Source organism: Mandrillus leucophaeus, unplaced genomic scaffold (assembly GCF_000951045.1).
Source record: "Mandrillus leucophaeus isolate KB7577 unplaced genomic scaffold, Mleu.le_1.0 Scaffold213, whole genome shotgun sequence".
NCBI lineage: Eukaryota > Metazoa > Chordata > Mammalia > Primates > Cercopithecidae > Mandrillus > Mandrillus leucophaeus.
This window is the reverse complement of record NW_012102177.1, coordinates 673,061-700,486: the sequence shown is the minus strand read 5'-3', so window position 1 is coordinate 700,486 and position 27,426 is coordinate 673,061. Positions and strand designations below refer to the sequence as shown.

At 58.7% G+C, this 27,426-nt stretch overlaps 1 protein-coding gene across 13 annotated transcripts in view; it reads left to right on the top strand.

Annotated features, from left to right (window-relative positions):
- Positions 1-27,426, top strand: part of BIN1 (bridging integrator 1) — a 64,897-nt gene that overhangs the window by 7,559 nt on the left and 29,912 nt on the right. For all 13 annotated transcript variants that reach the window (XM_011980480.1, XM_011980474.1, XM_011980473.1 and 10 more), the window contains exon 2: positions 22,826-22,906. In XM_011980480.1, the coding sequence (XP_011835870.1) occupies positions 22,826-22,906 (81 nt within the window). The remainder of the gene's footprint in view (positions 1-22,825; positions 22,907-27,426) is intronic.

Genomic DNA, 27,426 nt, shown 5'->3' with positions numbered 1-27,426 from the left:
GGAGGTTAAGGCGGGCGGATCACGAGGTCAATGGATCGAGACCATCCTGGCCAACATGGTGAACCCCCGTCTCTACTAAAAATACAAAAATTAGCTGGGTGTAGTGGTGTGTGCCTGTAATCCCAGCTACTTGGGAGGCTGAGGCAGGAGAATTGCTTGAACCTGGGAGGCGGAGGTTGCAGTGAGCCGAGACTGCGCCCGCCACTGCACTCTAGCCTGGCGACAGAGTGAGACTCTGTCTCAAAAAATAAATAAATAAGTAAATAAAAATAAAGCTTACATCCCTCTAATTTTGTTTCTGTTATTGCTACAGTATTTCTTTAATGAGATGATGGTCATACTCGTTGTTTTTTAATGTTCCTGGAGAGGAAAGAACCATGCTGCTGACCCTGCCCCCCACCACACACACACACGCACCCTGGAAAGATTTGCTGGGGGGAATCCCATGCTCTGGGCACTTTGCTTTGCTTCCTGACCCAGGCAGGCCCATGTGTTTCTGGCTCCTGTGGTCACCAAGGCATCTCATCCCCTCAACTTGGCTCTCAGTAGGTGCATACTTGTTGCACACGTGGCTGCATGGATTCTTCAGGCAGTGGGGAGACAGCACGGATGGCTGGCAGAGGTCCTGGAGGCTCCCTGGGTTTGAGGGTGCGGGGTGGGAGGGGGAGGGATGCTGTGTCTGCAGGATTTAGGTTGGGGCTAGGCTAGTGGATGCAGATCCCACCCCGCCCCGGAGGGACCCAGGATCGCTTCTCATCACACTCTCCTGTGGTAAAGCAGCCGTGGTCAGCTGCTCAGGGCTATGGTGGGGCCTAACCCGAGCCAGTGGCTGTAGCACTTGGTGCCCAGGAATGGGGTTCTTGTGATTGGCCCGGGCCCAGCCGAGGAGTCCTGCCTGATTTTAGGCCAGATGCCAAATAGGGCTTGGCCTCGGTCCTCTGCAGGGGGCTGTCCTATAAGAGAAAGCTTTCAGGTGACAGCAGCACTGGGCAGTGCTGACTGGCGGTTCAGTGTGATTTGCTGGACCCAGACGTCACTGTGAGAGCTGCTGCCCTTGGATACATTTTGCTGGCTTTTTGCAAAGCCTCTTCCATCTGCTTCCTGGGCCTGCACCTTCAGCCCCAGTCATGACCCAGATCCCAAGTGCAACAGCAGGTGGGGTGGGATTGGGGTCACAGGAACAGCATGGGGCCTGGGGGTGGGGCGGTTGGGCCTGGGAGCCCAGGGGCACAGTGGCCTTGGGGCACTGAGGACTGTCCTGTGGTGCCCCTGGGAAAGGGCATTTATGACCCCATACTATGCCCAGCCCTTACTGCTGCCTCCAACCTACAGACATCTCCCCTCTGCAGTGTGAGGGCCGCAGTGTTGGGTGCCGAGCCTGGATTGTTACGAGGAGTGAGTGGGCAGCTGCAGCAACCGCCACAGGCCTGGGATGGGGGCGGGGGAAGGATTTATCACTACCGGGGTCCATGGAGCTCAGGCCTTCCGTTCCCTGCAGGCCTCCCCATCCTCAGAGACCCTGGGGCATCCCCGCTGGCTCCTGAAATACGGTCCTTGTTTTGTGGGTCAACTTCTTACTCTGAATGAAGTCCCCCGAGGAGCCTCAGATCACTGGGGTAGAGGCTGCGATGGCTTCGGATTTATACCCTTCGTCATTCTGTTGTCTGTGGCCTGCCCACTGTGGGTCCCTGCTCTCAGGAGCTCCCAGCCTTGCACACAGCACCCATCCCGGGACTGTGGGTTGGGAAGCGCACTGGAGCCTGAGGAGCTTTCCATCAGGCCGTGGCAATCAGGGAAGGCTCCTCGGAGGAGGTGGAACTGAGCCAAGTTCGGAGGGCAAAGGAGGCAGGTGGTAAGGCGGGGAGAGATGCTCGGATGGCAGTGGAAACGGTGCTTGTCAGGGCCCATTCAGGGCCTGAGTCTGAGAAGATGGGCAGAGGCTGGGCCTGGGCCATAGTCTGGGGCCCCTGGGAGAGGCAGGCTCTGCCCTGGGCTCTTCAGCTTCCCTCCTCATGTTGCCTGAACTGTTCTTCTATCTCTTAGTCTGGCCTCAGCAAAGGACTGTGTCTTAATTGTCCTGGGTTGTGGGTGAGGGGATGAGCCTGGAGTCTCCAGAAGGAGAGGCCTGGGCCAGATTAGAATCCAGCTGTGCCCAGGGTCTGGGGCAGGGCTTGGGCCTGGAGTCCACCCCTGTTAGGGCTGGGGACACAGGGGCCAGGTGACACCTGTCGCTGGAAGGGCAGGTAGAAAACATCCTGTACCTGCCCTGTCTCGTGCGTACCTGCGTCTCCACCTGCTGCACAGCCCAGGGTGACACCAGGAGGGCTGCCGGCTGGGAGGTCCATCAGTGGATCCGCTTACCCTTTTTAGGGCACCCCTGTATGCACGGCCCTGTGTGGCCAGGCCATTGACTGGGATGGCCATGGGGGTCCTTTTGCTTCCAGAGCTGGGTCAGAGCTGGGAAGGGGCCTTAGGGGAGTGGTCCTGCCAGCTGTGGGGAGCCCTGGCTCCAGGATAGACCCCCGAGTGGGGAGTGGGCGCAGTAACGTGAATGACGCCGCCGTCTCTGTTGTGTGGATGGAGATGGGGGCAGTGACTGGCAGCGAGGGGTTTCCACCAGGCCCGTGGCTGGAGAAGCTTTGTTGGAACCGCAGGGCTGGCAGGAGTGGGTGCCAGGAGAGCCTTTGCCAGCCCAGCCCTTTTTTCCAACAGCTGCTGCTACTTTCTTGGGACCTTTGCTCAGCTCGCCGTCTCCCTGGGGCTGCGGCCAAGATGACTGAGTCCAGGGCAAGCTGGGGCCCTTCTGGCACAGAGAGGCCTGGGGTCTTTGGCCTCCTATCCCTCTGGCCCGTGGCAGCTCCCCTTTTTTCTCTGACCTGAAGTGGCCTGAGCTGTCTAATTACGTGTCAGGGGCCAGATGCAGGTGATGAGGTGGATGGAGCTCAGAGCTGGACTCTGCCTAAGACCATGGGCAGATGGGCAAAGGGAGGGGAGACACTGAATGAGAGAAAGGGGAAGAGGAAAGTTAGGATGCAGGGAGGAAGCAATTCATCCCCTTGGGTCCGCTCCCCTGCTGTGGCGCTGGGCAAGTCACTTGCCCACGGCTTGGTGGAGGGTCTGGGTGTGGGGGAAGCACAGAGCTCTGCCCTCCCTGGTGGGTGATGCAAACGCTCTTTCCCAGGGAGCATCTCATGACAGCCCACAGGTGTCGTTCTGGCTTTTGTGTTTTGAGCTTGTCTGTGCCTGGACAGGTGTCTTGAAAGTGAACTTCAGTGAGCTTCCCCGCCATTCTCTCCCCACCACCTGCAGAGGCTGAAAAAGCTAAATCGGGAGCGGATGGTCTCACCTCTCCGGGACAGAAGTCAGCTGTCCCTTGACTAGAGCCTGATGGAATGGGGAGGAGAGGGCAAAAGATTGCAGGTGGGGCCGAGGTTGGAGGGGGCCAGATGAGGGGCATGGAGCTGGGGTGGAGGTGAGGGTCTGCCATCATTTATCCATTCACTCACTCACTCACTGGAGGAACCTGCTGTGTAGCGGAAGACCACAGGCTCCAGGTGGGTCACTGAGCCTCAGTGTACCCACCTGGGAACCGGGACGTGGGAGACTCCTCTCTCAGCAAAACAAGGTGAACTCCCGACTCCTGTAAGTGAGAATGGCAGCAGCTGCGTTCCTGCTGGGTCCGGCTGGGTCTGGAAGGTTCGGGGGGCAGAGCCATTGCACCTCTGTTGCATTATGTAATTTACTAGGAACCATCACACCCGCCGCTTTCCATTTGTTTCTTTCTGTGCCCTGTGAGGTAGGTGGGACCAAACTACGGCCCCGTCTGGCAGGTGAGAACAGAGGCTGGAGAGTGGGGAGTGGGCGCAGTACTCTGGGATTCCCTCCCTCCTGGGCCTCAGACTTGGCTCCAAGTTGGCCGTTCCCAGGCGCTGCCACCCCCATCCCCGAGTCCAGGGAGTGGGAAGGAGGTGGTAAGAGGAGCTTGGAAGGGACTGTTAAGGTGCAGATGTCTTTGTTGTCTTCAAATGCAAGTCAGTGCGGGGGCTGCCTTTGTTGGGGAACACCTGGCATATGCTTGGGGGTGGAGTGGGGCTCCTGGGTAACTCCAGGAGGCTGGCACACCAGAGGGAAGGTGAACCCACAGAGCCGGGCCCCTCACTTTGGGATTTCCACACTTCCGGGATCTACCAGTGACCCCAACAGGGAAGCGTGGTGCAGGGGACCTGGGTTCCTGCAGTAATCCCGGGACCTGGGAGGATCAGATTTGAATGAAGCTGGCCTGACTGTGCTCCTGAGACGCCCACGAAGAAAGAGTTGCAGGGATCCTGGGGGATGTTAGTGGCTTGGGAGGGGACCCCAGGACGAGGAATGAGCTGACTCTTGTTCTAAACTGAGAAACAGAATCCACAATTAATTGGATGCATTTGCTGAACCTGGGACAGGACCCAAATATTGTTCTTTTTCTGAAATATGAACCAAGCCAGGAGTTTATTTATTTGTGTCCCCCTCTCCCTGCAAGGACTCGGTGAAGCAGCCTGTCCTGGAAGGCAGCCTGGCTGAGCTAGAATGTCACCGCCTTCCCCAAGTTGACCCGCCCACCCTGTCCTCCTGGTCTGGTGAACCATGGGCCTGGAGGAGGCCCCATCTGAGGGGGTCCTTTCCTGAGGGCATTGGGGGCAACACCAGCCGGGTGGGCAGGGTCTGTTGATCCTGGGCTGGTCTGGCCTGGGGCCGACTTCAGAAGCCTCCCTGAGGAATGGGTGTGGGCTGCAGGGCTGGGCCGGGGGAGCTGAGTCAGCGCTGTGGGAGCCCTGCTCACAGCAAGGACGGAACCTGATGCCAGCGTCCGGCTTTGTGCCACTGCACTTGCGGGTCACCCTGCCCGCTGCGCTGCGAGAGACTAAGGAGGCCTCCCCCACAGTCTGCAGTCGGCTCAGCGCCGTTCCAGTACTCAGACTGTGTGCCTGAGCCATGCAGGGAGAGAGGGACCTGGAGCTCCCAGGTTGCACTGGCCTCCTGGCTAGCAGGCAGTGGGAGCGCCCAGGTTCCTGCTCCTGCTCTCCCTACTCATCTCCTTTTGACTTCCATAAAATGGACTAACAGCCCTGCCTGCTGGACTGAATCCTGAAGGGGGAGGCTGGACCCATTGTGCCTGTGTTCCTGGCTTCTGGCACACAGTAGGCACACAGTGCCAAGTAAATTGGCGTGTGAGGCTTCGGAGGATAAAAGCCTTTGTATAAGGTTTTGCAAAGCACCTTACACAATGCAGCAAGGTGGAAAGAATATGACTTTCAAGTCTCAGAGCCCCGGGTTCAAATCCCAGCTCTGCTCTTCCTAAGTGCTTTGACCTTGGACAAGTTACTTTCCTTCCAAGCTTCAGTGTCCTCTTTTGTGAGGTGGGTTAATGTCCTGCGTGGGAGGGTTGTCATGAGGATTAAACGGAGAACAGGTGTTTCCATTTCACACACGAGGACCCTGAAGGTCGGGGTGCCGGCTCGTGGACTAGCCCTGCTCCCGGGTGGGGAGCAGAGCCTTAGGCCAGTGGAGGGTGTCCAGCTGCACCCATGCCCTCCGTGTGTATCCTCTAGGGCCGTCCCGTCTGAGGCTAGGCCTGGGCCCCCCAGCACTGGAGTCCAGGGAGTCCAGGCCTAGCTCAGGATCCAGATGGTAGGGCTTGAGGCCTTGGGAAGGAAGGAAGGGGAGGGGATTGTTTAGAGAGAGCGGCAGGGGCGGAAATGTGTAATATCTTTTTCACCCATCATAAGGGCTACAGCTGACACCACTAGAACGAAAGACAGGTTTCCAAGTGAAAAGCATCACATTTCCTTAATCAACATTTTACATGACACGGGAGCCTTCAACAGTGAAGATCAAGGACCCAGAGAGAACTGTCGGTTTTCAGGCATGAGTTGGTGAGGAATGGACAGCCGTGTAGACATGTGATGGGACAAAGGGTGTGACCTCATGGTGACAGTCCGAGGGGAACTTGGCAAGGCCTGTCGGCTCGGCTTCTTTCCGGCCTCTCTGTGTTGTGTGCCTTTCTCCCACATGGAGTGCGGGACCCCTGTGGAATGAGGGTCTTCAGGGGTGAAGGGAGTGGGGGAGAGCGAACTTTCTGGGTTTCATGGCTGGCCTTGGGGAAAAGGGGTTTTGGTCTTTATGCTTCACCTTGGGAAAGAAAAATGCCAGTTTTGATGACTCACCTGGGCAGGGAAAAGGAGGGGAGAGAGAGAGAAGGGCGGGAGAAGGTCACGGAGAGCTTGCCTCTGAGGCCTTTCGCGTGCCCTCTGTTCAGAGTCTGTGGCCAGCCACAGCACCACACTATGGGGTGCTGTGTTCTGAGCCCCGACAGGGCCTTGTGGGGGCCAGGCCCCAGGTAATACTGTAACCCCCCACTTCCCCTTTAGCCCTCCCGCCCTGACCCCTCTCTCTGTGGACAGCCCTATCGTGGGGTTGGCCGGGGGCTGACCTCGCATCTGTGGACGGCCCCCAGGCTGTGCCCCACTCCTTTGGCTCCCTCCTGGGGTCTTTTTTCTTTTTTTTTCAGAGCGATTGACCCCTCTGTCTGTCTGCTCAGCCCCTTACTGTTGAACTGTGCTGCTGTTGATGGAGAAGGCCCTGGGGAGGAGGGGACAGTGCGGGAGGAGCTCCTCTTCCCTGCGGGCACAGGGAGTGCAGGCGTGGGCTGTGGCTGCTGGGACCTCTGTCCTCTCTCCTGCATGGGGTCCCTGCCTCCCCTTCCCAAGCGCACTGCACTGTGTTGGAGGAGGCCTGGATGTGTTAGTGAGGGGGCCTGGGCACACTCTGGGGACCTTTCTAGACGATGACTGAGACTGCAGGGCGCATCATCTGGAAGGGTGGTGACCTGCCCGGGCTGCGGGTCAGTGGGAGGCCCTTGCTGCCCCCTGCAGCATGGCCCTGAGCTGGTGGCCGGCCTCAGCGCTGAGCCTGGTGGTGCCAGGAACTGCGGGCAGGTGTTCAGGCCTTCAGTGAGCAGCGCTGCCTCCCACACGGGGCGGCCCGCTGAGCAGCTGTCAGCCCCTCTGGGCCCCGTTGCTCCTGTTACCTCCCTCTAAGGTCAGTGGGACCTGGATTATGCCCAGAGAGGGTTGGCACCTGCTGAAGTCACACAGCCCATTAGGGTGGGGCTGGGCCATGTCCACTTCTGTCCCACTGTGCGCTGACGTCCTGCATTGGGTGGGAAGGGCGCAGTGCCTTTGTCCCCCATATCCATGTCCCTCTAGCCCTTCACATTCATCTTATTCTGCTCCTTCTTACCACACAGCACAGGATGGGCAGGGTTGGGGGAGGAAACCCGGAGCCTCTCTGCTCCCCTGAATGTTCATTCCATCTGCCAGGGCCTGGGGCAGGGGCAGAGGCAGGGACGGGGGGTAGGGGTGGAGGCAGGGGTGTGGTGGAGGGTGGCATGGGGGTAGGGGCCAGGCGGAGAGCTGGACCAAGAGCCTGGGGAAGGGGCAAGGCTAGGGGCAGGGCTAAAGGCAGGGGCCATGGGGTAGGGCAGGGGTAGCCACGTGACTCCCTCCACATGTTCTTGTTCCCTCTGGCTCCCCGTTCCATTCCCCCCACCCACCAGCCCCTATTCTTTTGTTGTTTTTCTGAGACGGGATCTTGCTCTGTCACCCAGGCTGAGTGTAATGGCACAATCATAGCTTGCTGCAGCCTCTAACTTCTAGGCTCAAGCGATTCTCCTGCTTCAGCCTCCTAGGTATCTGGGACCACAGGTGCATGCCACCACACCTGGCTAATTTTAAAAAAAATTCTTTTTTTGTAGAAATGGGGTTTCCTTATGTTGCCCGGGTTGGTCTTGAACTCCTGGCCTCAATCAGTCCTCCTACCTTGGCCTCCCAAAGTGCTGGGATTATAGGTAGCCATGAACCACCACGCCCGGTCAGCCAGCCCTTATTCTTGATCTGATTACCTGTTGATCAAACACCTCGTCCCCTTCTGGTTCCTTCCCAACTTTCCTCCAGCCTTGGCTTCCTACTTCTGGGGCCAAATATGGTGGAAACAGCCTTGGACTCGAAGTAAGTCCATCCTCCTCTTCTCTGGGACTCAGAGCCTGCCAGCCTTGGCTTTTGTTTTTGCATCTGCAAAGAGGGGGAACCCCTGTGGCTGAGAACAGCATCCACACTTGTGTGGAGCGGCAGGGCATGCTGGACAGGCTAGGCTGAGGCAGGGAAGCCCCTAGAACAGCCCTGAGCAGAGGAAGGCCTGAGAGTGCGCTGGGGCTGGGGTGAGGGCAGCCCTCCTCAGTACTATGCTGCATGGGGTGCCTGTTGGCGCCTCAGTGGGCACTTCTGGGTGGGCGCTATCTAAAGCTGACTCTGCGCATTCACTCCTTTGAATAGCAGAACTGACAACAGTACTGTTTGAAGTAATACCTATGATGTGTTTGAGATAAACACATATCTCCCGTAGGCGGCATTTACTAGTTCCAGTGTCATAGATGTAGAAACCGAGGACTTTGATTAAGGAATGAATAGCCTGGTTGCATGTTTAGGTTGAGCTTCTCAGACAGGAACAGACATGTAAGAACCTGAAGGCATCCAGAGGAATAAGTCAGCCCCTGTTTCTGGAGTGGAGTCGGGGAAGGCTGCCTGGAGGAGGTGACGTGAAGGGCCAGCATAGTCTGGCATTGCTAGGGAGGCAGAGTTTCCTAATGAAGACTATGGGGGTGTGTGGTGACCCATGGTCGGTTGCCCTCCCACCCAGCTCAGACCTTCACTTGGCCCCAAGGCGGGTGGGTGCTGGCCAGACCTTCCCCCTCCCCTGCCCTGGTTGCTGGGAGCTGTCACCGCCCCCCACCCACAGCTGTGTCCTGGCTGGGGCTGGGCTGGTGCTCTGCTTCTCCCCAGCACAGGCTGTTCCCCGCCTGAGCTCAGGAAGCAGGTGATGAGGGTGGGAGGCGGGTGGGCTGGAGAAGCAGATTCCACCCTGTGTTTATGGCCAGCGTCCTGGAGCCGGGCTGAGAATAGCACCCACACTTGTGTGGAGGGACAGGTGGGCGGAGGGCTGGGGCCAAGGGTGGGGTGCGTGCCTGTGGAGACAGGCTGTCCTCAGCGAGCCCCACCCAGTACAACTGAAGTGGTGGAGGGTCGCCCTGTGTCACTGACGCCCCGCGGCCATGCCCTTGCTGCCGGCCTGCGGGGGTGGCACTGGGATGTGGAGTAGTGGCAAGGCCCGTCAGGGCTCCTCATGTGGCCACACAGCGGGTTGCACCAGGCTGGCGTTGCTGGGATGGCCACGATCTTCAGCTGTTTGGTTGATTTCCATAGGGCCTTTTATTGGTTTACCCTTTTCCCGAAGGGGCCCAGGGTAATGGGGTGGCTCGCAGTAGGTCCCTACAGTGCTGCAGGCAAGGAGACTGCAGAGGGGAGCTTGACTGGAGAGAGGAAGGTGGGTGGTTGGTATGTGCTGTTCCAAGGAACTGGCCATGCTGCAGTGGACTGTGAGCCGCAGGAGCAGGTGCACCGGGCGGCAGGTGCGGGGAAGGCTAGTGTGGGCTGGGGGTGGGGGGAGTAGGGCATTGGGGGCTAGGGTGGGAAGACGGCAGGAACTTTCAGCCCTGGGTGGGGGGGATGGGGAGAATCCAGTGCCAGTGGCTCTGCTGGGCCCTCGTACCTGATCATACTTCACCCTTAAACACCCTTGAGGGAGTTCTTGGCTGTGACTAAGTGATGAGACCCAGTAGGTCAGGGAGTTGAGCTTACCTGCCCGGGGCTGCACAGCCCGGGCCTGCTCCCTGCACCTCTTGCCCCAGCAGCGTCTCCTACCAGAAGGGGTCCCTGGCCAGCTGCCCAGACTAAACGCCTTGAGCTGGTCATCCAGAGTGGGCAGTGAGAGGGATTGAGGGGCAGGTGGGTGGGGCTAGGGCATGATAGAAACCTGACAGTGGGGTGTGTCCAGTTCACCCCAGGGTTCCTGGCCATTGTGTACCCACCTTCCTCCTGGACATCTCTGGGCACTGTAAACTCACTGTTACCCCAACACATGTCCGCATCTGGGGTGATGACCCCCCTTCCCTCTCATAGCTCAGGTGACAGAGTGTCCTTGCGTCCCACCTGGGTCAGTGCAGTCAGCTTCTGAACAGGCGCCCTGCCCACTGTGCTCCTGAAATCTGCACATGTGGCAGCCTGGAGCTTTGCAGGCTGCAAAATCAAGGCTTGGCCCAGAGCTTTCCAGGGTTCCACATTCCACGCTGGGTTTTAAGGGCCAGAGTCTTCCAGGGGCCTCCATAGTCCTGGCATCCGAGGCCGCATATACAGCGGTTAAAGCTCCTCACCGCTGGACCCAGGCCTGGGGTTGGGATCCTGGGTCTGGCTGTGTGGCCCTGGGGAGTCGTTAAGGCCATGCCTCAGCTTCCTCACCTGCAAAGTGAGCATATAATAGTATTTCCTTCGTGAGGTTATGGAGGGATCCACCATGAGGCTATGGAATCATGCCCAGGGGCTCAGCATGAAGCCTGGCACCTGGTGCTTCAGGGCCTCCTGGTCCTCCCTGCCCCCTGCCACTCTCAGCCACGCTGGCTTTGCTGTCCTGTGGTGTCCCCCCCGTCCATCTCAGGGCCTTTGCACTCACTGCGTCCTCTGCCTGGTGAGCTCTACCTTCTTCCTTCTTCCTTTCCGGCCTGGTGTCTCGCTCCTTCCTCAGGTCTCTGCTCAGCTGTCACTTCCCCGAGTTCCTTCCTAACAGCAGCCGCCCTCTCCCCTCACCCCCAGCCCTTCAGTGCTCTGCTGCCTTTCTTTTTTTTTTTTTTTTTTTTTTTTTTTTTTTTTTTTTAAGAGCTAAGGTCTTGCTCTATCATCCCGGCTGGAGTGCAATGGTGTGGTCCTGGATCACTGCATTTTTTGAACTCCTGAACTCAAGTCATCCTCCTGCCCTAGCCTCCCTAGTAGCTAGGACTATAGATGCACGCCATCACACTCTGCTAATTAAAAACTATTTTTGGTAGGGGTGGGATCTCACTATGTTGCCCAGGCTGATCTGGAACTCCTGACCTTAGGCGATCTGGCCCCCTCAGCCTCCCAAAGTGCTGGGATTACAGACGGGAACCACCACACACACCCGCCTGCTGCATTTTTGTTGGGAGGCTCACAGCACCTTTCAACATTGCCTCCCTCCTAGAGCGTTGGCTCCTCCGGGGCACAGACCTTGCGTGGCTCCCCATAGAGCAGGGCCAGGCACACGGCCACCAGGGCACGCTGCTGAGTCTCCAAATGCCTGTTGTGAGGTCAGAGCGCAGAAGGGGAAGCCGCCTTCGTCTTTGGGTGGGAGTTGGCAGGGGAGGCCCTGGTTCTGCGCCTGTCCTGCTCTCAAGGAACTGAGTTGTCGGAAGATCCCTCCTGCGTCTGGCCAGCTCGCCCACAGTGTGACCACTGCAGCCACCAGCCTCCACAGCCGAGAGGCCACGTCCCAGCTCCAGGGTGGGACTCCTCACAGTGGAGGGGCTGGTGGCTGGGTGGGAAAGAAGCTGGAGGGGGAGGCCTGGGCGCTCGATGGTGGTCTGGGTGGGCCTAACCCTTCTAGAAACTCCTGTATTTGCTGGTGGACACCTGATTCTGCTGATGGCTAAGAATGGACTCAGCTTGGTGGACGGTCTCGAGGGGAGGGGAGCCAGTCATGATTCAGGGGGTCTTCCAGCCCTCCTGAGTGGAAGGTGGTGGGGTGGCTGATAAAAGCCATGGGCTTGGGACTGGTGGGCCGCGTGCGGATTCCAGCTCATTGCTTACTGATATGGGAGTCTCGGTTTCCTCACTGTGAAACACCTGCCTCCCCTGGTGGGATTTTGAGCACACGTGGTCTTTGGATGAGCGGTTCCTGCTCTGCCATCCGTCCTGCACTGCCCTTGGCTGGTCCAGCCCCACTGGTCACTTTGAGTGTGCTCACCCCAGCCCCCTCCCGACCTGACTCTGGCCCCTGCTGCCTCCACTCGTGCTGTGTGCTCTGCTCTGGGCTCCCCAGGCCACCACAGCCCACCCTGGCTTCCTCTGGGGTCCACGTGGCACCATCCAGGCTGCAGGCCACAGGCTTATCTACAGAACCAGCTGGAATTTCAGGCACCCTGAGAGGGATGAGAGAGAGGACGGGGAGGGGGCCTTCCTGGCCTGGAGTCAACTGGACACTCCTCTGGGGCGAGAGCTTCAGTGTCCAGCTGCAGAGATGCGTGTGGAGGAGGAGGCCCTGCCACTTCCCCTCCCCTCCCCATCTTTCTCAGGGGCAGGCCCGGGCTGCCGGCTCTCATGCAGAAAGGACTTCCAGGGGCCAGCTGGGCTGGGAGGGCTCTCTGGGTTTTCGTTTTCGACCAGCAAGGCATTGTCGTAGGGCTGACGTAATTGGTCAAGTTTTTATTGTCAGTTAAGGATGTAAAAGAGAACACCCAGCACCACTTTTTGCTCTCACCAGTATTTCACAAAGGAAAGGGAAAATCACCAAAAAGAGGAAGGAGATGATGATTTTGGAGTGACAGCCTCCCGAGAGGGGCCAGGCAGCTTCCTCAGTCAGCCGTTCTGAGCAGGTCACCACGGAAAAGCGTGATGAGTCTTTGTGGACGGGTGTCAGGGGATGGAGCATGGGGGCTTGTCAAAAAGGTGGATCGCCATTTGGGGGCGAGGCCAGGGGCTTCCTGGGGGTCAGGGACTTGTGAAAAAGATGGATCACTGGTCGGGCGCCGTGGCTCATGCCTGTAATCCCAGCACTTTGGGAGGTCGAGGTGGGCAGATCACGAGGTCAGGAGTTCGAAACCAGCCTGGCCAGCACGGTGACACCCCCATCTCTACTAAAAATACAAAAACTAGCCAGGCTTGGTGACGTGCACCTGTAGCCCCAGCTACTCTGGAGGCCGAGGCAGGAGAATCGCTTGAATCCGGGAGGTGGAGGTTGTGGTGAGCCAAGATTGCACCACTGCACTCCAGCCTGGGCAACAGAGTAAGACTCTGTCTAAAAAAAAAGATGGATCAACACGTTGGGGCAAGGCCAGGCCTTCCTGGGAGGAATGTCCTCCCGGTTTTGTATTTCATAGCGAAAATCTTTGTCAGCTTTGCATTCTAATCCACAAGCTGTCTATGTTTGTTACGTCACAAAAGTGTTTTCTTTACCAGTTCGATCTTTGGATCAAAGCAAGATGGAGTGTGAATCTTCTTCAGCAAGCTCCAGACACACCACCCCCTCCCCCCAGGGTCTGTGTGCCCCAGTTTGGGAGTCAAAAGTTGAGTCTGGGCTTTGGAATTGATCAGGTGTGGCATCCTGGCTCTACTGTTCATTAGCTGAGTGACCGCCCTGACCCTCGGTTTCTTCATCTATAAAATGGGACCAAGAGTCACCACCTCAGGGTGGCCTAGGAATATGAGCCCAACGGGGAGGGGTTTCAAGGGTGGTGGGCGCCCCAAGGTGAATCCTTGGAGGAGAGATTACCTGGTGGTCACGCTTCGCGCTGCGAGCTTTGTGGAGCTTACCTGGAGGGGCACACGTGGGGCCCTCAACTGGGCTCCGTAGGGAAGGAATGGGGAAGGGGTCCTCTCTGGAGTGAGAACCGAGCTGGCAGCATCTCCCTCAAGGGAAGGCAAGTTGACAGACGCCTGTCCCCAAAGCCAGCCCCTCCTGCCACCACCTCATATCCAGCCCGGGGGATGTGGAGGCCCCAGGTACGGGGGCACAGAGGAGCCAGGGAAGGGGGCTGAGGCCTGGCTCAGGTCCCCCTTTCGGAGCAGCCCTGAGAGTGTGAGCTGAGGGGGAGGACCCCATTCCCCCAGAGGTGCTGGGCCCTTCCTGGTGGGGGTGCGTCTTGCTGCCCTGGGCTCGCTCTTGGTTTCCCCATCTCTGGTTTTCTTTCCGGCTCCTTCCTCATTATGGGCTCTCCCCGGCCTCGCTCTGCCTCTTGCTTGTCTCCGTGGCTTCTTCGTGGTTCCCCCACCTTCCTATTGTGCCCAGGAGCGACTGGAGGGCCGTGAACAGGTGGCTGTGCCAGGGAGGGTGTACGTGAGCGTGTGTGGGCGTCATCTCACGCTGGGGCGCCTGCTGCGTGTACACGGTCGAGCTTGCTTTGCTGTGTGGGGCTCTGAGGGCCGGGGAACATTCTGGCCTCCTGATGGAATGCACTTATCTATAAAGTCGTGCCTTTGAGAAGTTGGAAGGCATAGCCTGACGGGTGGCTAGCCACTCCGAAGTGTGCTGTGTGTTCTGGGCTTGCTTCCTGGGACTCACTTCCCAGTGCCCCTGGGCTCTGCTCCTCAGCAGGAACCTGGGCCACTTCTCCCCTTTGCAGCCACAGCTGGGGCTGCTGCAAGGGGCCCAGCTGCCCGTAGCTTTCCCAGGGAGTCTGAGACCCTCATTCTAGCCCCTCTGTCCTTGGCTGCAGGTCTGGGTGCCCTCCCCTCCCAGCCTGAGGGTGCAGCAGCAGCTCTGGCAGGGATGGACGGGGGGCGGGTGGGGAGAACAAGGCCTCAATCGTCACCAGGAGAGTGCTAGCTTCTGGGTTAAGCACTGCTGCTCTGAAGTGGCAGAGCTGCCGACACCTCTGTACGTGTGACTTCACTGGCTTCTGAGGAGGAAGAGAGTTTCCCTGGGCTGGCTGAGACCAGGAAACTGCCCCTTGTGCAATCACCAGCCTGGGGCAGGTGCCACAGCCCACAGGCAGTGTGGCCTCCGAAGGAACACTGCGGTGGACTCAGAGGGCAGTCATGGGTCTGTCTCCTTTCCCACTTCTTGAAGCAGACAGACCTGAGTGATAATGCTTGTTCGCCGCCACCACAAGCCACAGAATCTGATCTCTGCTGCTTCTTAGCTGCAGAGCCAAATCCTTTAGTGCCTCAGCCTTTTCTTTCTTATCTCTAAAGTAGGGGTAATAATCTGTGGCTCTGAGCACGATGGAAAGCTGAAATGCCTAAGAGCGATGAGCACGCCTCTCCACTAAAGGAAATCGGGGCTCCTTGGAGTAATGGCTGATTCCAGGGCTGGGGCAGGGACAGTGCAGGCTGAGCCTGGAGCATCTGCTAGTGCCAGAAAGTAAGGAAGCGCCCACAGACGAATGAGGGCGTGTCCGAAACCTCCCACTGGTTGCACTTGGGACGTATGAGCATCAGAATGAATAATGAGCGCACAACGAAGGACTCACGATATCCTCACCGCCCTCCTCGCAAAGGCAAGACTAGGGGAAGCTCGTCTTTGTGGAATGCCGGGTCACGTGGAGGAGACTGGGTAACAGCGGGTTCCAGCCAAGATGATATTGCAGTGCTTCTCAGACTTCACTGCGCATACGGTGCGCCAGAGGGACGTGTTAAAGGGGACACTCTGGTTCAGCAGGTCTGCAGTGTTTCCTCTCCCCCAGGCTCGGAAGACTGTGATGCAGCTGCCCACAGACCTCACACTGAACAGCAAAGAATGATGGATAGTAAAGGCAGTGTGCAAAAAGTTCAACAACTTTTTGCCTTGCCACAGTGACCGTGATTGCCCTGCAGATGACTAAGAGAAAAGTGACCTTTCTTTCCAAGAGACCCGGCAAACACGACTCAGGCCCAGCAGTGGAGCTTAATACAGCTGTAGTGTGGTCGGAAGGCTCAGCCTCCCCCTGCAGGACTCTCGCCAAAGCAGCGTTTAACCCGAACTTCCTCACAAGGAAACAATCAGGTGGACCCAGAGTGTGGGGCATCCTCTAGGCGATTGGTTTGCACTCTTAAAAAGATACCAGTATCGCGAAAGAAAAAAATAAAAAAGGATAACATTGATAAATAGGCGTACGGGGAATATTGTGGACTCAAGGAACAAGAGACCCGATAATCAGAAGCAATATGTGAGCCACAGTTGGATCCTAGACCCAGACACAAAGAGCATTTGGGGGACACCCAAGGATATTTGAATGTGGACCGTGTGTTAGATGGTATTTTAAAATACATATTGGACGTACTGGGGGTGCTCATGGTATCATGGGCATTTCAGAGCGTGTTCTTGTTCTTAGGAAACCTGTTGGAGTATTTAGGGGTGAAGTATTCTGGAGGGAAGGTCATCCCAGTGACCGTTCCGCTGCTTACCTTCTGTTGGCTGGGCAAATAGACAAATGCAGGAACTGTTTATATGAAAGAGTGACTGGGCGCAGTGGCTCGTACCTGCAATCCCAGCACTTTGTGGGGGCTGAGGCAGGAGGATCACTTGAGGCTAGGAGTTCAAGACTAGCCTGGGCAACATAGTGAGGTCCTAGCTCTACAAAAACTAAAAATACTAGCTAGGTGCAGTGGCCTGTAGTCCCAGGTACTTGGGACGCTGAGATGGGTGGATCGTTTAAACCCAGGAAGTCTAGGCTGCTGTGAGTCGTGATTGAGCCACGTACTCTAGCTTGGGCAACATAGCAAGAAAAGAGAAAAGCAAAAAAAATAAATAAATAAATAAAATAAAATAAAAAATAAATAAAAAGGAAAGAAAGAAAGAAGCAAATGAATGTGACCAAGTGGTAACAGTTGATTGGCGAATCTGGGCGAAGGGTAGATGATAGTCCCTGTAGTATTCTCTCCACATTCTTTGAGGTTTATACTTTGCAAATAAGGAGGTGGGAGGTTCACATGAGATGTGGAGGTGAGTGGTGGGCTGAGAACCTCTTTCCTCCCTCTGCTCTCTCGCTGGGGCTGCTGCGGCCTCCTGCATGGAGGCCTAGATTGTTGGAGGCCACCGAGACCCTCCAACTGAAGGTGTGGAGCAGGCTTAGGCGGCTCCACTGTCAGAGTGGGGATGGGGAGGTGTGAGCAGAGCCGGGAGACGGGGTCCCGTGTGTCTGGATGCAGGGGCAGCTTGCATTTGAGAGATAGGCTTGGAGGAGGGTTATGTGCTGGGGAACTAGGTGACTATGGGGTCTGCAGGACTGTCCTCAGACTGGCTCCCTCTGTCCCTGGGAGTTTAATACTCCCCTTGTACCCCTTTCACCACTGCCACCCCAGCCTGATGTGCCAGACAGCAGGCAGCCTCTCGGGGCAGGAGAGGGGAGGTGGAGGGCCTTGTATCCCTTCCCCTGCCTGGGTGCCCACCACGGCCTGCCCATACCAACCCTGGTCTCGGTGCAGACTTGGCCTGCGATGTCCCTGGCATCTCCAGCTGAGTCCCTGCAAGACCTCAGAGCTTGTGACCAGGGAAGCCTTCAGCTGGCTGTCCTGCCCTCTGTATCCCCTGCAGGGGCCCCTGGAGCACCAGGGCAGAAAGACCCCCAAGACCAGCCCTGTGTCATCAGCCACAGCTCCCCAGCTTGGCTGACCCGAGCTGTGTGTGGGAGAGGGTGAGGAGGAGGGGCGAGGAGAGATTGACAGAGGGACAGCCGCCGGGAGTCAGGGAGCGAGCCTGGACCCAGAGGTGGGGGGCGGGGGTTGGGGGAAGTATCGCCTTTGTCCTGTTCTAGGGGCCCTCCCTTTCGCCTCTTGGGGTGTCTCCCTTGGGACTGGGCCCAGGGAAACCTGGCCGGGTGTCTGACAGTGGCCTTCCCCCTGCCCGCCCTCCCGTCCTCCGTCTGTGTCTGCCTGCCTGGGGAGCCTCGGTGTGAGAACGCCAGGGCAGCAGGGTGTGCATCCTGTCCCTGTGGCCCCTAACCGCAGGCTCTGCTGGGAGGAAGGAGCGAGACGGGGCTCACTACTCAGCCCGCCCTTCCTGTGCAGGCGAGTGGGGAGGAGATGATGCGGAAGGTGAGGGCCTTATGCATTTTCTGGGGTCTCAGCAGCTGGGGGGTGGGTGCCTGGGAGGGAGATTTGCTGGATGAGGCCCCCCTTCCATGTGTGTGGCTGGGGTGGGGTGTTGGGAACTCTGCAGCCACTGAGATGCCTCCAGCCGCAGCAGGGACGAGGGGTGCCGCTGGCTGGTGGAGGAGCCCCTAGCTTTCTGCCTGGCCCTGGCCAGGACCAGAGTGGCTGGGAATGCGGCCCTCACCCCTCCTCCCCTGGGCTTTCCTCCTGGGCCCCTGGGCTGGTCCTTCTCACGGCCCAGGGAAGTGCTTATCCCTGCCCTAGGCTATGCCATTCAGACTGTGGGTGTGCGTCCCACAAGTGCCGGGGTCCCACTCGTCTCTGGGGCCGACGGAGGGATCAGAGACCCCAGGAGGGGCTGCTGGGGCCCAGCCGGGTGAGCCCGAAGACCCGGCCGTCCTCACTGTGGCGGCTGGAACTCCCGGCCCCTCCTGCCTGGACGGTGTCAGGCTGTGTCCTGATTTGTTTGTGCTCACCTGCCATCTGTCACATGGAGATGAGGATACTTCCCTTCTGAGGAGGCGGCCCTGGTGACTTGAAGTGCGTGCATGGTGGGTGGGTGCTGTACGTGGTGAGCTGCTCCTGGCTCAAGCAAGACAGGCCTGGGCGCCCTTCTTCCCTCTGGGTTCGGTGGCCGTGCACTGACTGTGCCCCATGACTCATGCTGTGGGTCAGGGCCTTGCCTGCCACGCGGGGGCTGTTGGAGGGTGGCAGGACTCCCTGTACCCACAGGGAGTGGCTGATGCCAGGGCCTTCTGCCCTCTCACTGGGCCATGAAAAAGGCCTTGGCGGATGGCTGGGGAGGGGCCCCCGCCCACGGGACGCTCCCACTGAGCCCCTGTGGGCCCTGGCGCCAGAGGCACGGCGCCAACTCAGTGAACCTCCCAGCCTTTCTAGGGAGGAGGCTTGGGCTGGTTGCCTTCCACAGCCGAGGCTCAGCGAGGCTGAACCCTGTGGATGTTTGCAGGAAGAAGTTCTGGAGCTGGCCACGGGGCCACACTTTGTCATTCCTGCCACCTGCCCCCCCCCTCCCTGCCCTGCCCTGTGGTGTGCCCTCCAAGGCACTTTAGCTCCACTCACATCTGACCTTGGGTTGAGGACGTGGTGAGAGGAAGCTTTGATAGGAGGTGACTGGGCGTGGCACTGATAAGGCTGTTGGGGCTGTTAGCTCTGTGACTGCCTCTGCTTCCTGGGCCTCTGTGTGTCCCGTCCTCTGCCAAGTTATCAAAGGCTCCCCTTTGTTTATCCCAGAGCGAGTGTGCCTGATAAGTGTGTGATGAGTGTAGGTGGAACTGACTAAGGTGCCCTCCCCCAGTAACCCTGGACAGCGTGTAAATCCTGGCCTGTGCCGCCAGGCCCTCCTCCTCACCCAACTCCTGCTCATCCTTCAGAACCCAGCACAACTGTCCTGCCCAGCTTTCCTGAGTTGCTGCTGGGCCAGCCCCACCTGGACACCTGGAGTCCCCTGTGTCCCTCAGTGGTCTGCCTGTGAGCTCAGCACAGGGGAGGCCCCACTAATCATGTGTGGAACGGATGGGGTGGGAGATCTGTGTCCCAAGCCTCATGGCCTTGTCCCAGCTCCTGTTCTGGGGCAGGGGGTGCCCAGCTTGTTTTTCCCTGTGGTAGCCACACTAGGAGCTCCTTGAGGATGGGGACCCCAGGCCACATCCCTCATGGATGAAATGGGGGTATGTGCAGTGAGGATGGCATGTGGTCAAGGCCAACCTCGCCCATCAGTCTTCCCTGGGCCTCGGCCATGCTGCGGCCTTGTTGTTCCTCCCATTTCCAAGGTAGGGGCACTGGAGCACCGAGAGCTTCAGCAGCCTGAGGTCCTGCAGAGTGGGGAGACCGGCTCAGCCTCAGGCTTCTGTGCTGTCACGCTGTCACGCCCTCCACCCCTCAGGGCTGAGGGCTTTCTGTACATTACCCTTCCATTTTGCCTGGGAGGAGCCTGAGACTGAGACGCAGGGTGTTTCGTTTAGGGTCGTGTCTCTGCCCTCAAAGCCCACAGCTCAGATGAGCAGCAGCCTTGTGGCTGTCCTGTGCTTAGCCCTGTGTGGGTGTCAGGGACACAGAGATGACTGGAAGACTGTCCCTGACCTCAAGCTCTTCCTTCAGGGTAAGGGAGCGAGGCGCACAGGCACATCACATAGCAGTGGGGAGGGTCCCAGGCTCTGAGTGGTACAGAGTGTTTGGAGGGAAGGAGAGATCAGGGACAGTTCACACTGATGTCACCGAAGTAAGGTTTTGAAGGATGCATAGGAGTTTGCCACGTGCAGGTAGAGTGTGCGCATCTGTGACTTCTGTCTCGCATCTTGGGATGCCATCAGCCTGGACCCGGTGTGAGGGCTGGTGGTGTCAGTCAGGCCCGTCCTCCAGCTGTGTGAAGGCTGCTCTGCAGGCCTTTTAAGGATTTGCCGTTTCTTGAATATCATGGGCCAGGTACTGCTCTGCACTTCATAGACATGATCTTTGTAATCCTTGGTGAGGGTGCCAGTGTTCACTTCATTTTGTAGACTGAGGCTCAGAGAGTAGCTGTCCCTTTTCCCAGGGGTCTTCTCACTGATGGCTGGAGTCTCACCTGGGCTGGAGAATCTCCCCGGTTCTCCGGCTGTCGGTGCAGGGCACACAGCAGTGTTTGGGAACTGGGTCGAGAGTGTGTCTGCCTCTGCACACCTTGGGAGCCCTGGGGGCCAGTGTGGGAGGAGTAGACCGGGGACGTTTGCTGGCTGAGTGTCTGTCTTCCTGGGGAGAGGGACAGCAGGGCGTGGAGGGGTGTCCTGCCTGGTGCTCCTGCCTTGGGAGCTGGCCAGCCCCTGCCCTGTTTCTGGGAGCTTCTGGCTCTCTCTGGTGGCTCTGGTAGACTTCTGGGAATTCTTTTCCAGCCGGTGGTCTAGTCCTGTCTTTCGATGGGGGGATGCTGTGGGGCAGGCGCCTGAGCAGAGGGGCTGAGTCGCCCACCCAAGCTCTGTGCTGAGCCGGGCGAGGCACCGCCCCAGCTCAGCCCGCTTTCTGGACGGTCCCTTCTGGATGTGGCTGCCAGGGAGGGGCGGCAGTGGGCGCCTGTGAGTTGCGCAGTGTCCATTTTCTTGGTCATGTGCGTTTTGTTTTGGTTTTTCTCTCATCCCAGTGTTAGCCCTTGGCATCCAACTGCACTTGCCCGATGGGCTGTGTCCTGACCGCTGTAGAACAGCATCATCGGTGGCTGCCTCCCGGTGCCCACCTGCCCCCTGCTGCCACTGTCACCTTCCCACACCGTCCTCTGTGACCTCTGGTCACCTTGAGCAATTCAAAACTCCCCAGTAAGATGCTCCATCTCTGTGGTCTCCTTTCCTTTGTTGCAACCTCTCCCCTCTGTCTGAGCTGCCACCCACTCCAGGAAGTCCCACTGACTGCCCAGGCTAGATGAGATCTCCACCCCAGGGTCCCACAGCCTTAAGTGTTCCCTCATGTCAAGACAGAGACCCACATCTCATTCCTCTCTGCTGCACCAGCCAAGGTGCCCAAGGCCAGGCGCAGAGCAGGTGCTTGGTGAGAGATGGCCAAGAGCAGCTGGCCTTGCCAAGGCTCCTGGGCCGGGCGGGGGAGGTGCAGCGGGCAGCATAGGCCTTGAAAGGGCCAGCAAGGTGGGAAGGGTCCTGGCTCTGTCCTGGTACCAGGCATCCCTTGGTCCGGGACCCTGGCCTGCGCCCTGGGCAGGCAAAGCTGATGTTCCTGGCAGCATGGGCTGGCTCTGGGTCTTGGAAGGGAGGGTATGTCTGCAGGCCTGCTGGCCTCGGCAGCTGCTGGGCTGGCCTCTTGCTCCTGGGGCTCCCCTCTGCTCCTGGGCCCACCTTTTTCTCCCTTCGCTTTCCACTCACACCCCCTACCCCCGTTTCCTTCTCGTTCTTGTGAGGCCTTGCCCACTGCCTGGGAGAGGCCTCTGCCGAGACGTCAGTGTTGGCCTTTCTGCTGCCATGACGGAGATGCCTCCTGGGCCGCGAACGGGTGTGTCCCGCCGCCATCCTGGTCTTCCTGTCTGCTCTCCTGCAAACACATCTGGCACTCCTCATCCCTTTTCTGTGCCTCAGCTCTTTGTCTTTTTCTTCTCCTGCACTTTCCTACCATGCCCCCCTCACCGCTCTTTGCCTCTGTATTTTGTCTCCCTGCTCCCACCTCTCTCTCCGTCATGTGGAGCTCTGGGGTTGGAGGAGCAGGGCCCACAGAGGGAAGTCTGGGAGAGCGTGGTGGTCAGCAGATGCTCTCAGGGTCCTGGGCCAGCGCCCTCCTTTCCTAGAGCTTTCCCCTCTCCTGGTGTGGTTCCCCTTCTCTGCCCTTGCCCACCCATCCTTCACCTCCTTCACCTCCCCCTTCCCCTCCCGACACAGCTGAAGGAGGAGGACGGCTGCCACTCATCATGGGGGGCTGTGGAAGGTCCACCTCTGAGACTCTTGGTTGGGAGCAGAGCTAGTGGCTGTGAGCTCATGTGTGTGCCCTTGTGTGTGGGGTGTGCAGAGCAGAGTGCCCGGGGCAGGTCACATCTAAAAACCCAGTCAGATTGGAAGCAGACTCTGCGTGGCCCCTGGCAGTTCCTGGCCACCCCTCGCTGCCCTCCTTGTTCCGGGACGGCTCCTGCCGGTTCAGGGCCTGCTCCGCTGTTGCCTGTGGCGTTCATGGGCCTTGGACCCAGGGAATAGAGTCATGCAGAGAAGTGAGGCAGCCCCTGCTTGGCCGCTCCCCTGCTTGGCTCGCTGTTCAGCTGCCAGGGTGGGGGCGGAGCATCCAGAGGTACAGTGTGAGATCAGCAAGGAGGGTGCCCGATCCTTCCTGCTGTCTTTGAAGCCTCCCTCCTCCTGGCTGTGGTCACTACGTCAAGCCTGTCCTGAGCTCCATTTTTGGCCTATTGTCGAGCCCTGGGTAGAGGGTGGGGAGGCCTGAAGACCTGGTGGACCCAGCCGTGCCCTGGGGAATTGCAGCCCTGGGTGGGGACCCTGGGCTGGGTAATGGTGGCTGGAGGCTTCCCAGACCCCGTCTGTGCTGTTGGTGACTGAGCACTCTTGGTTTGGCCACTCTCCTTTCCAAGGTAACACTCTCCCCTTCTCTCTTGGCTTCGGCAGGTTCTCCAGAAGCTAGGAAAGGCAGATGAGACCAAGGATGAGCAGTTTGAGCAGTGCGTCCAGAATTTCAACAAGCAGCTGGTGAGTGTGGGTGGCCCTTGGCCTTAGGGAGTTTGTGAAAATTCGGCTGCCAGGTGGAAAATGGCACAAGCTGAATTTGTGGAGTACGAGAGCTTGGAGGAGGATAATCAGTTGGGCTGACAAGATCATGTAAGACTTCCTGGAGGAGGCAGCCCTGGCAATGCATGCTGGGAAAGAAGAGGGTTGGGGTATGTATGCTTTAGGTCCTTGGTAGGAGGCATAGTAAGGGTAGTTGGGGGAGGGGGAGGGTGGGATAGGAGCAGGCAATAGATTGTGGTCAGACTCGGGGAAACTTTGCATGTCAGGGGCAAGTGGGAGCTGTAGAAGCTTCTTGCCAGGAGAATGGCATCTGCAGCAGTTAGCGTGGGGGCAGAGCTGGCTGGATTTGATTTGGGCATCTGCTGAGCATGGTGTGTGCCTGGCTCTGTGGCAGGCTCAAGGCTGGGCTGTTGGGAGGCGTCCACAGCCATCTCCAATTGGCCCGGGAGCATTCTGAGAGAGGGCTGAGAGCAGCTGGGAGGGCTGGGGAGCAGCTGGGAGGGCCTGGGAGCATTCTGGGAGAGGGCCAGGGAGCATTCTGGGAGAGGACTGAGAGCATTCTGGGAGATGGCCAGGGAGCATTCTGGGAGAGGACTGGGAGCATTCTGGGAGATGGCCGGGAGTAGCTGGGAGGGCTGGGAGCAGCCGGGAGAGGGCCAGAAGCAGCTGGGAGAGGGCTGGGAGCATTTGGGAGAGGGCTGGGGAGCAGCTGGGAGAGCTGGGAGCATTCTGGGACAGGACCGGGAGCAACTGGGAGTGCTGGGAGCATTCTGGGAGAGGGCGGGGGAGCAGCTGGGAGAGCCAGGAGCATTCTGGGAGACAGCTGGGGAGCATTCTGGGAGAGGACCAGGAGCAGCTGGGAGGGCTGGGAGCATTTTGGGAGAGGGCCGGGGAGCAGCTGGGAGGGCCAGGAGCATTCTGGGAGATGGCTGGGGAGCATTCTGGGAGAGGACCAGGAGCAGCTGGGAGGGCTGGGAGCATTCTGGGAGAGGGCTGGGAGCAGTGGGGAGAGGCCCCGGGGCCAACTTGGCGCTGGCTTGCCAGAGGGGCTCAGCCTGACAGGCTTCCCTGGACAGGAACTGGGGAGCCACCTTGGCTGCTTGTCCTTTAGGCCAGTTATGGGAGGAGTTTCAAGGCCCAGGTAGACCCTGTGGCAGGGATATCTACTGCCTCTGTGACCCTGGACAATTCCTTCCCAGGGCCCCTTGGGCCTCAGTTTCCTCACCTGCAAAATAGAGGCTTGAACAAGAAACATGGTCTTAGGTTCTGATTCCGTCTCTGGGAAGTCCCGTGGCATGTCCCTACTCAGCTGGCTTCATCGGGTTGTGGGTTGCTCTGAAGGCCCTTTAGGAGTTGCTGTGGCCGTGGGCCAGGAACTGCTGTGTTTGACAGACATCTTTGCAATCCTTGAAATGGGGGCTGATATTCTCCTCATTTTGCAGATGAGGCACTTGAGTTTCAGAGAGGTTACGCACAGCTTCCAAGGCTATGTAGTTGGTGTGTAGCTCTGCGGCCTTTGGCTCACTCTGGAGTTTCCTCTCTCGAGCTGATCCCTTGTCCTGAGGGCAGCTGGCTAGGCTGGGGAGACAGGTTAGGGGTGGAGTTGGTGGGGGCCCCTTAGAACAGGCTGAGCTGGCCGGGCACTGTGGCTCATGCCTGTAATCCCAGCATTTTGGGAGGCCGAGGCGGGCAGATCATGAGGTCAGGAGTTCGAGACCAGCCTGGCCAATATGGTGCCTCTACTAAAAATACAAAATTAGCCAGGCGTGGTGGCATGCGCCTGTAGTCCTAGCTACTCAGGAGGCTGGGGCAGAAGAATCTCTTGAGCCTGGGAGGCAGAGGTTGCAGTGGGCCGAAATCGTGCCACTGGACTCCAGCCTAGGCTACAGAGCGAGCCTCCGGTCTCAAAACAAACAAACAAACAAAAAACAGGCTGAGCTTTGACAGTGAGGGAAGCACAGTTGGGAGCTGAGGCTCTGTGTGGCCTGGCCCCAGGGCTGAAACCACAGTGTTGCTGTGTCCACTGTCCCTCAGAGTCACCCTCTCTGGGCCTCTGACTCTGGGCAAGCGGTCACTCACTGCTCCTTGGACAAAGGGGTTAGACAGAGAGGCCAGGGCTAAAGATAGCCAGTGCTTCAGGCTGCCAGGTGGCTGCCGGGCTGTGGGTGTGAAGCAGTCCTGAGATGGGCCTCTGTCTGCCCTCGGGCTCGGGTTTGGTGGGGCGACTGGCTTTTCAGGGGCCAGGGCTGGCAGTTGGGGTGGGGGTTTTAAGGTCGTGTTCAAGGCTGGGGCTAAGGCAGTCAGCCGGTTCTGGATTTGATTGGTGTGTGGGGATGGCAGGGTGTGGGGGTGGGGGTGGGGACCAGGCAGGAATGGGGTGAAGGTCACTGTTGTTGGGGGAGTGAGTTCAGGAGGCTGCAGTGGGCTTGGGGGCCCTGGGAAAGGAGAGAGAGAATGGGGCGTGGGAAGACTGGAGGCAGAGCTTTTTTTTGCCCCTTATTCTGTGAACCCCAAGCCTAGTGGGCCCAGCGCTAGGAGGGACAAAGATGGCAGGTGATTCAGTCTTTAAAGAAGCGAAACTCCCACCACTTCCTATGGCGGTGGGGGGCCCTAGGTGAGGGTGTAGGTCACCCTGCTGTCACCTGCTCTCACAAGGACCCAGGTGCACAGCCCCTCCTGGGCCCACCGGGCGCTGGTCACAGGAGCACCCCTGCCTTCTGCCGCTGCTCTGAGAGCCCATGGGGCCTGCTTTCCCCTCCCCCAGAGCACCGCACAGCCAGCACAGACCCTTCTGGAAGCCAGCCTGGGTCTCCAGGGCATCCCAGCTCTTCTTCCTAGGGGCCGTCTGTAGCTCTCCAGGCCGCAGGGCTGTCATTGCTGTTTGTCTGTCACTGAGGTGGGGCAAGTCTGATTCCTTCTTGTCCCCAGGGCCTCCCCAAGGTTTTGCTCAAAATGGGCATCCCTGGCTATTGCGTGAAGGTCATCCCCTGAATTGATGGCTGAGGGGTGAGAGTCAGAGCTGGAGCCAGAGGGGTCCATGTAGGAGGGCTGTCCCTGCCCTTAGACCCGCTGGGAACACGGGGACTTGGGTGCTCAGGCCACCCGTGGGGACTGATCTCCAGGGAGGCCCGGAGAGGGCTTGCGGATGCTGGCTGAGCCCAGCCGCACTGGAGCTGCTCCGGGCCCTTCCTGACTCCCCCAAGTCCTGTAGCTGGGACACAGGCCGAGGTGGGCAGTGGCTCCCAAATCTTATCTTCCCCTAGCTGGGCTCTGTGAACTCTGGGACCTCCAGAGAATTCTTTCTCAGATCCCTGTTTAGGGGCTGAGGGAGCCGGTTTGGAAGCAAACACCACTGCTCTGTACTGGCCTGGGCGCTGCTCTGCAGGGGGCAGCTGGCTGGGCCTCTGTCCGGGAAGGGCTGTGTCTACCCTGGGGACTGAGGAGGAGCTTAGGAAGCCAGCTGCAGTGGGCACAGGGAGGCAGCGCTCCAGCTGGCCCCTCGCACATCTGCGTGCCACGTGCCGGCGCACAGCCCAGCGTTGTTTGGGAAACACAAGGAGCCCTGGTACGGCCTGAAGGCCAAGGCGGGGGGAGCACAATGACCCACCCCATGGGGACTCCTGCTGCCGGGGGGTGGGTGAGGGGAGGCCTGAGAGGTGTGGCTGGGATGGTGGAGGCTTGGCAGGGAGAGAAGCTGGATCTGGAAGATTTGGTGACATCAGGGGACACAATAGCATCCCGTCATGAACACACTAATCCTCGTCTCAACCAACAAAGCCTTTAATTGTGAAGACTTAGGGTGGCTGTGTCAGGAGTGAGGTGGACCCTTCCTCATTCCTCGGCCCCGTAGGGTCTCCATCCGACCCCCGAATGGAATTCCAGGGAGGTCTCCGTGTCCGTGGAGTGCTCTTCTGTTTCTTCACTCCGTCTCACATCAGCGGGCCTTGAACTGGGATGTTCGTAAAGATGATGATTAGCCAGTGTTTTACACCCTACTCTACGGGGGATTAAAGGAATTGTAGAGATTTTTTTTTTTTCACATGTCCTCTCTTTAAATTATATACCCTATGTACTACTCTGAAGCTCTCCCTGTGGATGTCTCTACTGTCACACAGAAGCATTCATCATAGTAGGCAGATCTGCGGGTTCTCAGGGACGCATCACTACCCATTACCCACAAAACACGCTGCGGGCTGCGTGCCCAGGCTCGGAGGGTCTCGTGGGCTCTCCCAGTCTCTGTGTGACTGGGCCGGTCGCCGACCCTCTGTCTGCTTCTTTGCTGCCAGGTGAGGCAGTGGTGTTGAGAAGACCACCTGGAAGGTGCTGGTCCCCAAGGCACCAGGGCAGGAAGAGCGGCCCCAGCTAAGGACAGGGAAAGACCTGCAGTGGGGAGACAGAAGAGGGTTTGAGGGTGCTGGGGGGGAGCCTGTGGAGGTGGCCGGGTCCCTGCTGGCCTTCGCCTGGAGATTGACCTGAACGGA